This window comes from Phacochoerus africanus, chromosome 2 (genome assembly GCF_016906955.1).
Source record: "Phacochoerus africanus isolate WHEZ1 chromosome 2, ROS_Pafr_v1, whole genome shotgun sequence".
Taxonomy (NCBI): domain Eukaryota; kingdom Metazoa; phylum Chordata; class Mammalia; order Artiodactyla; family Suidae; genus Phacochoerus; species Phacochoerus africanus.
Genome location: NC_062545.1, coordinates 170,143,442 through 170,158,198, shown reverse-complemented (window position 1 = coordinate 170,158,198; position 14,757 = coordinate 170,143,442). Strand labels below are relative to the sequence as shown.

General features: G+C 55.1%; 1 protein-coding gene across 14 annotated transcripts in view; it reads left to right on the top strand.

The window, feature by feature from the left end:
• Positions 1-2,430: 2,430 nt before the first annotated feature.
• TLE3 (TLE family member 3, transcriptional corepressor) overlaps positions 2,431-14,757 on the top strand; it is a 46,138-nt gene continuing 33,811 nt past the window's right edge. For 12 of the 14 annotated variants that reach the window (XR_007133160.1, XM_047767192.1, XM_047767190.1 and 9 more), the window contains exons 1-4: positions 2,444-3,547; positions 4,134-4,234; positions 4,777-4,840; positions 5,826-5,870. Coding sequence is in view for 13 of the 14 variants with exons in the window: in XM_047767192.1 (XP_047623148.1) it covers positions 3,524-3,547; positions 4,134-4,234; positions 4,777-4,840; positions 5,826-5,870 (234 nt within the window). In the remaining variant the exon portion in view is untranslated. Of the gene's footprint in view, positions 3,548-4,133; positions 4,235-4,776; positions 4,841-5,825; positions 5,871-14,757 lie in introns of those variants that run through there. The other 2 variants (XM_047767191.1, XM_047767193.1) reach the window with 2 other exon arrangements.

Here is a 14,757-nt window from a genome sequence, read left to right as displayed (position 1 = left end):
CTTCTGGACCACAACAGAATACTTATTCAAGTTTAAAAGTAAGGTAAGGGGGGAAATCTTCAGGCCTCCTTCTGAATGTGGGTCTTAGAAATTACCTGTTTCAGGCTTGCACAGGAGTAGGAGAACCGTGGAGTTTGGCTTTTTTCCTTTTTTCTTTCTTTTTTTTTCTTTTTTCTTTCTTTCTTTTTTTTTTTTTTGGTTTGTGTGTGTGTGTGTGTTTTACCTTTTATTATTTAAATTGATACGTTTCATTACTAGGGAGAAAAATAAAATATTCCTTTGATACACAAAATCAAATTGATATTTAGCCTCTGCTTACTTTTTTATGCATGGCTCCTTTATACCACATGGTAGTGACAGATTGTTTGAGCTGGAAGGAAAAGCCATTCAAAGCTAATTAAGCAGCCATTCCAAGCACTATTTGCAAGCGGGAGGCTCAGAAGCCTCGGCATTTGTCAGCGCTCCCCCACCCCGCGTGGTTTTGACTGACAGCCGTGGTCGCGGACTGACAGCGCCTGGCAGTTGAACCAATCAGTAACAGAGAGTCCCATTAGCTGTCTGTGATTGGCCTTCCTGTCCTTGCTCGGGGGCGGGGTTGGCGGCACCCACGTGGGGGCAGGAGCGAGAAAGGGGCGGGGCGGGTAGGAAGAGGGTGCGCCCACCCGTGACGTAAGGGGGAGGGCAGAGAAGGGGGAGGGGAAAAGGAAGCTCCAAAGAGGAGCCATTTTGTGTCTAATGAATGCTGCGGCCAGATGCTCGCATCTGTCGAGCCGGGCTTCTCCCCACCCCCCTCTTCGGTGCGTGCCTCACACGATTTATGTTTTTATTTAGGAAAATAAATAAATGAAGAGAGGAGTGCGGTTCGGGGCTGGCGGCCGGAGCGGGCGCAGGGAGGTTCAACTCCAAGGCGGGCGCTCACGTGTAACTCCCAACGCACCGGCCTCCGAGCGCCCGCTTGTTCTCAGCTCCTCATTAAGATGCAAAAGCGAACTCCAGCTCCTAATGAGGGGAAAATATAGATCCGGGGCCAACCGCGGGCCCGGGGTGCGTGCAGGTCCGCGGAGATACTTGGGAAGGGAGTCACCTAGGGCCCACCTGGGCCCGTCCACTCGGCGGTGCCCGCGGGATCTGGGGCGCGGCCACTCCAGCCTTCCAGCCGCTTGAGGCCCGTGTCCCCACGGCCCGTCTGCCCTGATGTAACCCCGAGTGCAGGCGATCGAGGCTATCTGTTTGCGGGCAAACTGGACCCAGAGTCGAGTGTGCAACGGCGCGGGGAGTCCCGGAGGCGCGGCGGCGGGGGTGGGAAGAGGAGCGCATGGGGGCGGATGAGAGTCTGCACCTCCCAGGGCGTCAAGGCTGGCGGCCGAGACACCTACGGGCTTGCACGCGCGCCCCTCCACAGGCTTCCGCCGACGCGACGACCCTGCCGGGAGCAAGCTGAGAAATCCGGGACGGAACTCGGAGCTCCCGGGCCGCGGTGGGGCCAGCGGCCACGGCATTCCCGATTCCGCTTCCCCGGCCCCGACGCTCAATGAACAGCTGCGGCGAGGGCGTAGCCGTCTCCACCAGGAAGGAGCCCCGAGTGGGGACAGCGCGGGAGGACGCGGGTGTCCGCGGGCAGTCGGGCCCTTCCATCTGCTCTGCCCGCCAAAGGAGAGTTCCTTAGGGTTCTCCCCGCGGGCAGCCGCCGCACATCAAAGACGCTGTTTATTTGGCTTTCTGAAAAGGACTAATGAACAAAGAAGAAAAGCTGGGGGCCTGGGGTGGGGGGAGTAGGAGGGCAGGAGAAGGGGAAAAGAAAGGGACACTCTCAGTTCCGAGCAAAATTTTTTTAAGGTGGCAGGCAACTTCGGGAGCCACCATTTTATCGGTCCTAAATCTTGTGAAGTGAAAACATTAAAGTGACAAAGTGATTCTGTTTGTTTTATAGTATCTAATTGGGCTGCTTTGCAGACCTAATGAGATTAGAGGGAGGAACCCTTCGCCGCCTCTGCAGAATAAACTGATACATTACTGCCAGCCACAGGTTTTGAGGACTGTACAGTTTGTCTTTTTTTTCTTTTGTTGTTATTCTTCTGTCTTCTCTCTTTCCCCTCCCGCCAAATAATTATTTGCTAGTAGATCGTGGGAAAAAAGAGCGGGGGGGGGGGAAATCCTTAGCAGCCCAGTACTATAATATATATCTATTTATTATATGTCTTTTGGTTAATTCCTGATCTGAGGAGCGCTGTTTTTCACTCCCCTGCGAAAGTCACCAGCGGGTAGGGCCTGATTGCTACTTTTCATGCATAGTTTTAGACACAAGAGGGCATTGTGACGTCGCGCCCGGCGGCGCCCAGTCGCAGGCCGAGTCCGACAGCCCCACGTGGGGACCCCGCGCTCCCATTGGTTAGCGGCTGGCGAAGCTGCCACATTATTTTGTTACTTTTCAGTCCCTATTTGGAACTGCTCTCGCGGCAGTTCAGACCTCGTGCTCGTCCCCCTCGCTTGTCTGTGTGTGGTATCCGCAGGTCCGGGGCACTTTTTTTTGGTGTGTGTGTGTGCGCGTGTGTGTGTGTGTGCGCGCGCGCGCGCGTTTGGGGGGATTGTCGGGGAGCGGAGAGGAGAGCCGGGCCGAGGGGAAGGAAGGAAGCCGCAGAGCTCCCCGGTCTCGGGCTGCGTCTCCCCTCCAGCGCTCTCCTGCTTGCGCGCTCGGAGGCGGCGGCGGCGCCAAGCGCTCCTCGCTGGGGACCCGGCCCTCGAGCTGGGAGCAGCGAGGACCCTTTTGCGGCGGTTTCCTGTGCCTGCTGGAGTTAGGATGCCAGGGCGGTTGATTCCCACCTCCTGAGCGCGGAGTTTCCTCCCCGGCCCTGGGAAGGGCTCGCAGCGGCGGCGGCGGCGGCGGCGACAGAAGCAGACTGAACGGCAGGCTCTCCTCTCCAAGGGGGGGCGTCGAAGCGCCCGCGCCGGGCTCCCGCCCTCACCCTCCGGCGCTCCTGCGGCCCAAGCCGCCACCTCGGTGCTTGCCTTCTTCCTCTTTTCGCGGAGAGCTGCCCCTGGGATCGGACCTGAACGCCCTGGATGCTCGGACTGCCCCGGCGCGCCCCCCTCCCGGCGCGACGCGCTGAGTGATCCGGAGGGCGCCCGCGCTTGCCCCAGGAGGGGCCCCGGACCTCGGGACCCCGCGCCGGACCCTCCGGGGTGACGACGATGTCCGCGCAGTCTCCGGCTCTGACGCGCTCCAGGCAGCGGGGGGAAGGCGGCCGGCTTCAGTCAGCCGAACCCTAGGTGCACAAAGCCCAAGCCCACCGCCCGGCCTCGGCGCCCGCCGACGACTTTGCCGCCTGCTTCTCGGCTCTTTGTCTCCGCTTGGGGCGGGCGCCCGACTCTGGGATTTCGCTGCGAGAGCGGGCTGGGGGGGCCGGGGGCGAGCTCTCGGTTTCCCGGCCGCCCCCCGCTCGGTCTTGGCTCCCCCCTCCCCCGCACCTCCCCGACCCGAGCTCTCCGCGTTTCTACGCTCTCAGAATCACGACCCCTCCCTGCCATGTATCCGCAAGGCAGACATCCGGTGAGTAATTGCAACTTGGTTTATTTAAGCATCTATCATGGCAGGGTAAACGAGGCAGTTTATCTGGCACCTCCATTTTGCTTGTTGCTACCTTTATGGTGTGTGTGTGTGTGTGTGTGTGTGTGTGTCTGTGTGCGTATGTGTGTGCGCGCGCGCGCTCGCACAAAGGGGATGGGATGGGGGGGCGCCGTTGCGAGAGGAGGTTAATTCCGCTCGATTGGCGGGGGGGGGGGGGGGGGGGCTGCCAGTGTTCCCGGGGAACTGTTTGTTTTCACGCTGTCCTCCGCCCCTTCGCCTAAGTCTTCCAACTCACTCAGCCTGTCTCCCCCACCTGGATCTTACTTGGGAATGGGTGCCCCTTCTAAAAAGGAATGGGAGCCCCGCGGCCAATAGGGAGAGATTCCCCCCCCCCCACGCCCTTTCGGAGAGCTGAGAAACTTGCTGGGAAGGTTCTGGGCCGTGAGGGTGGCTTCTCTGGTTGGGTGGGGGCGGGGGGAGACCAGAGGAAACCACCGAGGGGCCTGGACACCTTGGTGCCCCGTCTGACGCCCCCGCCCCTCCCCTGTCTTGTCCTCGCCGGCTCCAGGCTCCCCATCAACCTGGGCAGCCGGGATTTAAATTCACGGTGGCTGAGTCTTGTGACAGGATCAAAGACGAATTCCAGTTCCTGCAAGCTCAATACCACAGGTAAGGTCGGTGGGGGCTGCCCCAGGGCTGGCGGGGCGGGGGAGTCCCCGCCGAAGCTCCTGTCACCCTCTCCTCTCGGGGACAGATCGGGCTTCAGACCCCGGGGCGGCGGGGCAGCCTGGGCCTCCGCCTTTTGTTTCCCCTTTCGGAGCGCGGCGCCTTAACCCCTTGGTGCGGGCAGCCTCTCGGATCCCCGCGCCGCACGCACAGTCCCCGGGGTGAGGATCCGGGTGGCGAGCCGACTCGCTCCGGGTTCTGGGGCGGGGGGCAGTCTTGAGCCTGAATCAGGATCCCACCCCTCCACCCCCCACCCCCGCCTCCGCAGCCCAGATAGGTTTACTCCCTGGGCCGCGCAAAGTTTCAAATTGTTTCACTCCTTCTCCGCGCGTCGGGGACCCAAGTCCCCCGCCGGCTGCAGAATGAGGGGGTAACCTGGGGGCTCTCCACAAAGTGGCTAAGTGGCTGCCAGACGCCTTTGGGTTGGGGCCTCTGAGGAGGCTGTGCAGGCGCCAGGCCTGAGCCGGCTCCTCCTGCCCTCGCAGCCTCAAAGTGGAGTACGACAAGCTGGCGAACGAGAAGACGGAGATGCAGCGCCATTATGTGATGGTGAGAGGCGGCCGGGGCCAGGGCGGCGTGGGGTTGAGGGGCCTGGAGCTGGGTCCCCTGGCCGGCCCACTGCAGGGCAGCCCCCCAGTGTGCCCATGGGCCCCTCACCAGCCTTCCTTTGCCCGGGCCAGTTGGAAGAGGGTGGGTGAGAGGTGGGGCAGAAAGAGAAACCCAAGCCTCAGGCCAGGCACTTGCGCACTACCTTTTTGTGCCCCTTTAATTTGTGTTTTGAAGGTTTCCCAGAGGGCTGGTTGCCCTGTGTTGGCTAGTGAGGTAAGATTGGATCAGCCCACGTTAGGGTTGGATAAAAATCTCTCTCAGTGACCTCCTGGGAGTGTTTGGAAACTTTGCTGCTTTGCAGCCCCAGGACCTAGCCAGAGTGGGACAGAAACCCTCTCTGCCTACCCCTTTGCTTCCCAGGGGTTTCTGAGAGTGGAGGAGCGTTTTCAAGTCCCCTGTCTCCACTGCCCTTTCAGGGATCCCGCAGCTGAGGATCTGGTCAGCCTGGGGCGGTAGGGAGATGTCCCCCTTTCCCCCAGCATCTGTTCCAGCAAGTTTATGTCTTCTCTTGGTGAGGAGGGCATGGCAGGTACTTGAGTGAGGCTTCCTGCACCGCTTTCCGCATAAGTGGCCTTTGACATCTTGCTGAATAATTCTTAGAGGAGAGGCCAAGAGGGTCCTAGTGTACACGTGATTCCCTGTTGAACCCAAACCTCCTCTAAAGAGGATATGGGGCACAGGTGGAGCTAGTGGGAGGGAGGGCCCAGCTCTTCTTATGCTATTGCTCCTAGGATGTTCTGTTGAGATGAGAACAGCATTCGCCCATCTTCAGCTCTTCAGCCCCCCTGTAGCAGGTTTTAAAACTTGATTTAAACTTCTTTAGCAAACGTATCATAAAAGTACCATTTGGCCACCCCCCCCAAACTGGTTTTGGAAAATGAACAAACTTCATTTGTGAGTTAACAGCAACTCTTTTTACTTTTAGTACTATGAGATGTCCTATGGCTTGAACATTGAAATGCACAAGCAGGTAAGTGCTGCAAGATGTATGTCTAATTTTTAAAATCTTACATAACATGTGGATTTTTTTTTTTTTTTAATGGTCACTCCTGTTTGAAATGAGCCTAGTTGTTGTACCTCCCCTTCCTCCTTGACGAGTGATCAGATCCAGCCCTTGACACACGGGGGTCTGAGGTTTGGCTGATGCCTTAGACACATGTTAAGATTTCAGCATTCGAGCTTGTGAAGTTTGTCCTGGTCTTGGATCTTGGTGGAGGAGAAAGGAGCAAAAGGAAAGTTGTCCCTTCAGGATGTCCTTTACAAACTCCTGAAACCTAGAGGTGGCTGGCTGCCTTTATTTGTTTAATGTAAAATTCTCAAGGGGAGAGACAGGAGGGGGTGTGTGTACAAAACGTGATGTTCTGCCTTGATTAAACTTCGAGAGCCTTAAAAAGCCAGGCTGAGCTGTCAAAATGTAAGGGAATAAGCTAGCAACTGCTTAAAAATATAAAGCCAGAATGAACTACAACCTAATGCCTTACACATTTGAGGCAGCTTTCCCATCTTAATGGGAAGGCAGCCACGGTTGGTCCTATTTTCCAGAGAAGGAAGATGAAGCAGAGAGGTGAAGTAACAACAGCCCAGGGGCAGCCTCGCCAGGACTTTTGAGATGGCTGGGGGTTGAGCTCAGCTTTGAAATCCTGAAGTCAAACCAGTTTAGCTAGTGTGGTGGTGTTTGATGGATATGTAAACTGCTCCGCATTGTCACTCTTCTAATAACAGTATACCTCAAACCGGGCAAATACAAACACCTTTATCTTGGGTGCATATCAGTAACTCATATCCCGGGTGCTGGGCTGGGCTGTGGGAGAGGCCTGTTTGTGTATTTGTGTTCCGAGGAGAGGCTGCCTATAATTTGGCTTGGCCAGCGATTAGCGTTGACTTGGCACGGATAAATGGCGCAGGCCGGTGGTTGTTCTTTTTAACAATTGGTGTTCTTGAAATCTCAGAAGGCTGTTGACTCATTCTAGCCTTTGGTGACCGTGACTTGAATGGATTTTCTGCTCTAAATTAACAACAGTGGTTTACAAGGTTTAAATTTTGCTCTTTGAAGGGGCAGGACCCAGGGCAGGTGAGAAGGGCTGGTGACCTGTGCAATGCTTGTAGGTTCCTGCCCGCTCCAGTGGCTTTTTGCCGAGAACCTATTGAATCTGGTTTCCTTTCCCTTCCTGGAGGGAACCCCAGTGTTGGGTGAAGGGCAGCCAGAAAGGAGCCTGGGTTTGTGGAGGAAGCTGGGGAGCCAGTCAGGGGTCAGCTCCATAGGGAAGCACAGGAAGGCTATCAGGGTTTTACCTCTTGACCCACAGACGTCATTAAACAGACACCACATTGTGAGTAAAGATGTTTCTTTCTCCTCCGGCATCTGGACTAGAGACTGAAGGCCCTACTTGAGGTGGAACTGACTGGGTCTGGCTAGTGCAACAAGAATGTGTGCAGTGGAACAGGGTCCCAGGTGTTTAAGGACCTTGGGGACTTAGGCAAGATGCCACCTCCTCCTTTCTCCACCCCCTCTTTTTTTGTGCTCGGTGTTTGGTATCCTGGGTGTGTTTAAAGAGGGTAATTGCACCCAAGTTTGAAATTTATAGCAGATGTTCTTTTAAGAGCTTCGTAACGAAGGTGTAATACGTCGTTGGATGTTGAGGTCTGCATGGGTGGTGTTCCCCGTGTCTGTGAGCGGATGGTTCTGTGGCACAAAGACTCCACCTTGGCTGGAGGAGCAAAGCTGTTCCTGGAGTCCTGGGGACACTCTGAACCCAAGAAGAGTTATTAACCTTCTTAGCGCATTTGGTGGTAGGGTTTGTATAAGGAGCAGCTGTGTGCATCTGGGACTTTTGGCCGTTCCCCAAACCGGGTTCTTAGGGGGAGAATGCCTGAGGTTTGGCTACATGGTCTCACTGAATCCGCTCAGCTGCCAGAGGCAAATAGATGGATGCTTTGCCTCCTTTTTCTAGGCCAGGAAACTGAGGCTTCAGAGAGGCCAGGAAGGCAGAGCTGGGACTCAAATCTGAGCCTCTGGCTTCCAGAACTGGCTGCTTTACTCTGCTTGCCATTCACCTTTGCCTTCCAGCCTCAGCTCCCACTTGCTTGCTTCCCAGCATGAATGAATATCTGTTCTCTGAGCACAGTGTCTTTGCAGGTTGGGTTGGGTGCAGTTGCCCCATGGCTGTTTAGGGACAAAGAGGCAAGGAGGTGAAGACACCCTGCGCTGAGAAATGCAGCCCTGACCTCATGGGGCTGGCCACTCCCTAGGCATGCGAGGGTTCAGCAGAAGAAAATCGGCCACTAATTGTAGTGTGGGTCTTGGGTGCATTTGGCGGATGGTGGTTAGGCCTGAGCAAACAAGTTTATCAGCTGACCTGTTTAGCGGTTGACTGGTGTTTTATCTGCACACACAATCAAGTGACTGGAGTGCTTGAATTATTCATGCAGTGTCCTGCCCTCTAGACTTGACTGTTCGTGTGATTACATCTGCCTGGAACAAACAGGCTGGATTCCTCATCTTGAAGCTCGGGAGTGGGGGCGGGGACTGTCTGTACTTTTATATAATAGGTGATCTTCAGAGCTAGAACCTTGGGAAGTGTGGCCGTCCTCAGCCTTCTTTCTCTATCTTTCTCTCACACACACGCGCGCATGTGTGCACACCGCGCCCCCCCCCCCCCCCCCCCCCCCCGACTAGCACACCACGTTATTTTTTTTGCGGAAGCCCTTCTCTGCTGGCTCTATGGGAAATGCTTATTTCTTGGGAACCTCCAGTCCTGCTAAATGGGTCTGAGTATTGACACACGGTAGCTGATGAGGTGCATCCAGCCCATTTTTGTTTTACTGAAAAGTTAAACTCAACGGCGGCTGGCTCCTCTCCTGGCAGTTTCTCTGTCTCCCTGTCGTTCTTCTTCCAAGCTGTCAAATCCCAGAGAAACAGGCCATGGTTTCTCCTCCCCTTCTCGGCCTTCCTCTCTAATTGTGGCAAAGCAGAGATGACAGAATCACGGGGCTGGCCCGAGATTTTGAGAGGTCACCCACCTCCTCCAAGCCTCTACTTCCAGGCAGGATGTCAGCGGTGATTCAGTAAGGCTGGGGAGGTGACCATGGCTGGCCCACTCGTCAGCTCCCATCTTGTTCCGGCAGAGGACAGTGTCAGCCACAGATCACGAAGCTCGTTTAGAAACTAGCACTCCAGAGCAACTGTAGTGCCTTGGGTTGGAGGCGCTGATGTTCTGAGATGCTGGAGCAGGCCTTCTCCCCCCATCCCCCCCCCATCACCACTGGGTGCTGAGGTTTTGGAAGAGCACGTGAGGCTTTTGGACTTGGGGGCCATGTGCCAACACTTTCCCATCACCCAGCCACTCTTCCTCTAACTTTGTCTTCTGACCAGGAGAGCTCTTCGGCTTCTTATGCAAACCTTTCAAGTTACAGATGAGGAAACTGAGGCCCTGGCAGGATCCACTGTGTCCAGAACCACCCAGGCCCACATTAGCGGAGGAGCTGCTACTGCTCCTCTCCCTCCTGACCCCAGGTCTGGTAGCAAAACTCAAGAAACGAAGAATGTTCCTTCACTGACTAATGGTACTCTCTGTCTTTACTTTTTGTGGCTTCTTTCTGCCTTATTGTCTCAGGAGGCTGAGGCTACAAACCTGGTTACACCAGAGTCCAAAGTCCCCCATTTCAGGTTGTATAACCATATCAGTTGAATCGTCCTTGCCCACCGATCCTCTTCCGAATTGCCAGCTATTTGCACAACTAATGATTCAGTGTGTTTAGTAATAAACACGATGCATAGCTAGCTGTCCCAGAGGTAAGGTTCACAGGTAAGGTAAAGTGGTAAAACCTGTGAACTTTTCACCCGAGGATGAGTACGGCCAGGGGGTGGCCGTGAACCCAGGGCTGGAGAGGGCGGTGGGAAATCACCTTTTGTCATGTCCTCTCTCTGGGTCTTCATGCCTGCCTAGAAAGGGGCCTGAAGTTCTGTGGCTGCTGTGAAGGTGTGGATGGCCAGAGGGGACCAGCGGGTGGTGTGGTTACAAAAACCCTGCCTAGGAGTGGAGTCTGTGTCAGTAGGGGGAATGTGGGACTGTTTGAATTGAAGGGGACCTGAGTCCCCACACTAAGGCAGTGCCTTTTTGTGTGGCACCTGGGTCGAGCCAAGGAAAAAACTCCTTTGAGTAGTATCATTTGGGCCAGAATGCTGGCATCCAGGAGCCTGTTTATGTCCCGGCCCGCCATCTGCCTTTTCTGGCCTTGTCACTCTCCTCCGGAAAGGTCTCTCCTCTTGTTACTCGGTCCTGGGGTGCCTGACCCTCTCCACTTTGGGGTCCGCCATGCTCAAAGCTCCCTTCACCCTGTCCACCTACGAGGAGCCCCCTTTCCTCATCCAAGACTGACTCTCGCCCCAGCCTTCCCAAGACCCTGTTCTTTCTTGCGGGTGGGGCTGTCACAGCAAGGGTCTCTGTGCTTCTCTGGCATTTTCCTTTCTCATACACTTGATTATTGAGATGACCTGGGAGATGGACACGTGGTCCTTAGGCTTATCTGCCAATCAAGGCACCTGGTCCTTGGTGGGGACCTGGCTCCTTTTTGACGACTCCCTGTGACTCCTGCTGGACCTCGAGCTCCTGGAGGGCATGAAGCCCTTCTGTTTGTGGATTTCTCCTTCCCCACCAAGTACAGGAAGGGTCTAATCTATGTCAGAGGCCCTTTGTTCCCTTTTTGTGTAGGGAGAGCATCAGTCGAGGGATGAAGTCCCTTTCCTTTTGCTTCCTGTGCAGGGCAATGTTTTTCTATCCTATTTGTACAAACTCCTGGGATGCCAGAGGCCAAAAGGTGATCCAGGCCAGACCCCCCCCCCCAACCTGCCTGCAGGAGTTCCTCCCACACCTGGGGGGCTAGTTTTTGTAGCTGTGGGGAAGCTCCTTTTCTGAGGTCTCTTCCACGCACTTAGCACATAATAGGTGCTCACTAAACAGGATGGTTTTTCTTCCTTCCTCAGAATGACTGAGCTGTCTGAGAGTGCCCAAGCCCTGTGAGTGGGGGGGGGGGTTGTTCACTGTGGGCTGGCCATTGGCTCTGCAGGCTTCCTCCTCCTTCCTCCCGCAGCTCAGCACCCACTTTCTTCATCAGGCAAATGAGAAGGTTGGACTGATTCCCAAAACGGTTATTAGGGGCCTGGGATGTGCTTGTCCCACAGACACCATTCCCTTCATGGGCGAGTCGGGCATCTCACTAGGTCATTGCAAAGCAGTGAGGTAAGTGCTAACAGGGCTGGTGTCACAGGAGAGGAGCACCCGGGGACAGAACGGCTCATTCTTCTCTGGGAAAGGGGAGTCGGGTCAGAGAAGACTACACCGAAGGGCTGTTATTTGAGCCGAGTCTTAAAGGGGGGTGCTGCGTCCATGAGGCAGGAGTCGGCTGTGGCTGCTCCTCTGGGGGTGGCAGTGAGGCGTGTACCGGAAGCCATGGGTCCACAAGTGTTGGGAAGCGGGGGGGGGGGGGGGGTTTGCACTTGGGGTGGGAGGCGAGGTGGTGACATGTTGCAGCAGAGTGATCTCCAAGGCCTCTCTGCTCTGCCCCTCATGACTCTGGCTCCTGCGTCCCCAGATGGCTCTCCAGGGCTGGCCCGAGTCCATCTGCTGGGCTGGGGGTGAGCGGCACTCCCTGCTGTCTGTGGCTTCCCCTGCCGGCTTCCCCACCGTCGTCTGCTGGTTTGAACCTTATTCCCCAAAGTGGCATTGTCTTCTTGCTCGTATTGGTAATTCCGTAATGACTGGTTATGACCCGCCCCCTCCCCCATATTTAATTCTCATCAGCGCGGCTCTCCACTTTGCTATTAATGATAGCAGCCAGCAAAATAGCTTTCAACATGCCATTGACAGTCTGGTTTAAGAGAGCACTTGAAGTAGTGCTAGACAGCTGAAAGCACCCATAATTGTGTACCAGAGTGAGAACTGCACGCTCAAGGGCCTTGTTTTTATATGCTTAAAGGGGCAATATCTTGTTTTCAACAAATGCTCTCTGAGACTCACAGCCAAGATGTTCTCTCTCCCTTTCTCTCTCTCTCTGCTTTGCTCCCTTGGCTTTTGCTTTTCCTTCTCTTGCCTTTCAAAATAAATGTTCCCTCTCAAGTTGGGGCTAAGGGGGAGCTTAGGGAAAGGGGAGTTCCCTGCCACCCCAGAAGTGAGGGTGAAGGGGCCATCCACTGCAGACAGCAGAGTTGCGGGGTGTGTGTGTGGGGGGGTGCTGGAGGGACGCCTTCCTGCTGAGGGGCTTCTGGAGGAGGCAGTAGAGGAGTCACAGTTCTCAACTCAAGGCAGTGAGTTTGCACAGTCAGCATGAGGGTGGAGTCGGCAGGCTTTCTAAGCTGTCACCTTGTCACTGTGGATGTGCAGGTAGAAGCCACCTATGGGGAGGGGGGAAGCCTTTGGTGAGTCAGGTTGGGGACTGCTAAGCCCCTCAAATCAAATTCCAGGAGGCTGTTTTTGTGCTGAGGCCCCTCTGGAAATGGTGAGGGGCTTACTTTCTTCAGGGGAGGTTCATTCCAGCTTTATGGGGTTAACCACGGGACCCGTTTACTCAGCCCCAAAGGTTCTGCCTGAGAGCTGATATCTCCCTCCCCTTCACCCCACTAACTTTGACTTTGAAGACGGAACAATCTTCTGAGAAGAAGCTTCCTTCACCTGCTGTCTGTCACCAAAGCTTCTTCTCACCAGTGGCATCCTTTGAAGAGCAAAGGAAGAAAGCTAGTTCTTCTGGGAGTCGGGCTGAGACCCCAGGGGAACCTTGTTGGGGTTGCATCTGGCTGTGACCACTGCCTGTTCTCTCAGAGGCGCCCCATGTCACTCACCCATCACATAAGTGACCCAGACGGGGTCCTGGGCAGCTGCCGCCACCTCGAGATAATCCCCTGAGAAGGCATTTATTGAGGATAAAGACTGAAAATTTTGATCTAGTGAACATTATAGGTGATAATAATATAGCTCTTCATATTTCTGTAGCATGTGATTTTTGGCAAAGCAGAGTAGACATTTCCATGTTAGAAACGTACACCCCCAGGCCCTTGGGCCCAGGACAGACGCGCTCCAGGTGGAGAGCATCAGGATGACCTGTATACTTAGGGGGCCCACAGGGCTTGAGCTGGGGCTGGGGTGGGAGGGAAGGAGAGAATCTGGGCCCCGCGGACTGAGGCCATTTTTTGATCACAGGGACCCCTGAGCCCGTAGTGGATCACAGGGTGCATTTTGTGGGGGACTCCAGGACAGTTGCGTTCCAGCATGGGGTCTCCCCGACTCCACATAGCACCATGGACCTTTCTGAGAAGGATACAAGGCTTTCCTGGGTTTCTTTAAAAGTTGGGATTATAGGAAGAGACGTGAAAGTGTCATAAACCTTTATTTTAATATGTCTTAAGTAGGAGCTTAAGCATTTCTTTTTAAATAGAGCTTAGGCATTTCTTTTCCCATCTCACAGGACAGACAAGGGAAGAAAGGGGGGGGGGAAGAGGTAGTTGGGCGAGAGAAGATACAGCAGAGATGGGGGGGGGGGGATAGGAATGGGGAGGGGCCGGGAAATCTTGCTGAATTTGCCTTAGGAGCAGGAAGCCAGCGTTAATGGCTTGGAGGTAAATTAGTAAATGATGCCTTTCATGCCTTAGCTATCTTGAGTTCCAAGTGTTAGGGCCTTATCGCCCTGCCCTTTTAAATCCTTGATAACCATTGTTCACAGCTCTTTGACTTGTTTTTTTTCTTTAATTCTGAATGGGAGTTCCACCAGCCCAATGGGAGAGGTCCCTTTTTAGTTAGCCCTGGAAGGCCTTCCTTTCTCTCAAAAGTAGAGTCCTTCCCACTGGTCCTGCAGCCTGGGGGCAGGGGAGGGGTCTTTCCTGCTTGGTTGGCTGGGAGGGCTTTGGTTTTAGACCTGCCCAGTGAGGGCTGTGTGACAAGGGAACAGGTCTGGCCTGCCCCTGAGCCTGAGACTGGACGGATCATCCTGGCTGGGACATGCTTTGGGAACCAGTAGTGACCTCTGCTGGGGAGGAGCACAAGACAGATTAGTGTGGACCAGGGGGTGAGAGGCAGGAGTCCTCTTTCTAAGGTGGGGGTGGGGGGGTATGGGACTCTCAGGCTTCGGGTCCGGGAAACGCTTTGGCAGACTCTTGGGCCTGGGAGAAGCTGCTGTGATGCCAGTGGTCTAGAAGGGGGGCCAGACAGCCTGTGGGGCAAGTCGGGGTGAGATGGGGCAGGTGGAGGCAGCTGGGCAGGGCTGATCAGTCAGTGGTGCTTTGTCTTCTCCTTTGACTCCTACTCTGAGATGAGCAGAGGCCCTTCGTCAGAGCTCCCTCACTTAGAGAGGGCTGAGGTCCAGCATTCATCTTGCTTGGCTTAAGAATGGAAGTCTTAGGGCAAGTTTCCAGAGGAATTGAGGTTGATGGCCTTGTCGCCCAGGACCTCACACTTCGTCCCAGAGAAGCAGGATGCCCATGAAGCCAACCCAAAGTGAAAAGCGTTAGAGTCCCCCCCCGCCCCCCTGCGCCCCTCCACCCCAGAGCTGCCCTGCCCCTCACCAGGTTCCTCTCACTGTTGGCATGATGCTGGCCTCTGTGTCACCTGGGGCTTGTGTGTGGCACCAAGGAGCCCAGACTTCAGGATTTCGTGGTGGTGGTCTTGTGTCTGGATGGTCCTCTGTCTTGGCCTTTTTTGCTTGCTCTCTATTTTCGTGCTTGGTTTTATCCTACTTCTCAAGGGACCTCTACCCAGCTCTCCCCATCCCCCTGACCCAGCATTGCAGGAACACTGGGCATTTCCCACCTCCCGGTGGTGGATCTTCAATTAACCCTTTTTCCCAAAGGTGCCAGTGGAATCAGAATTTCT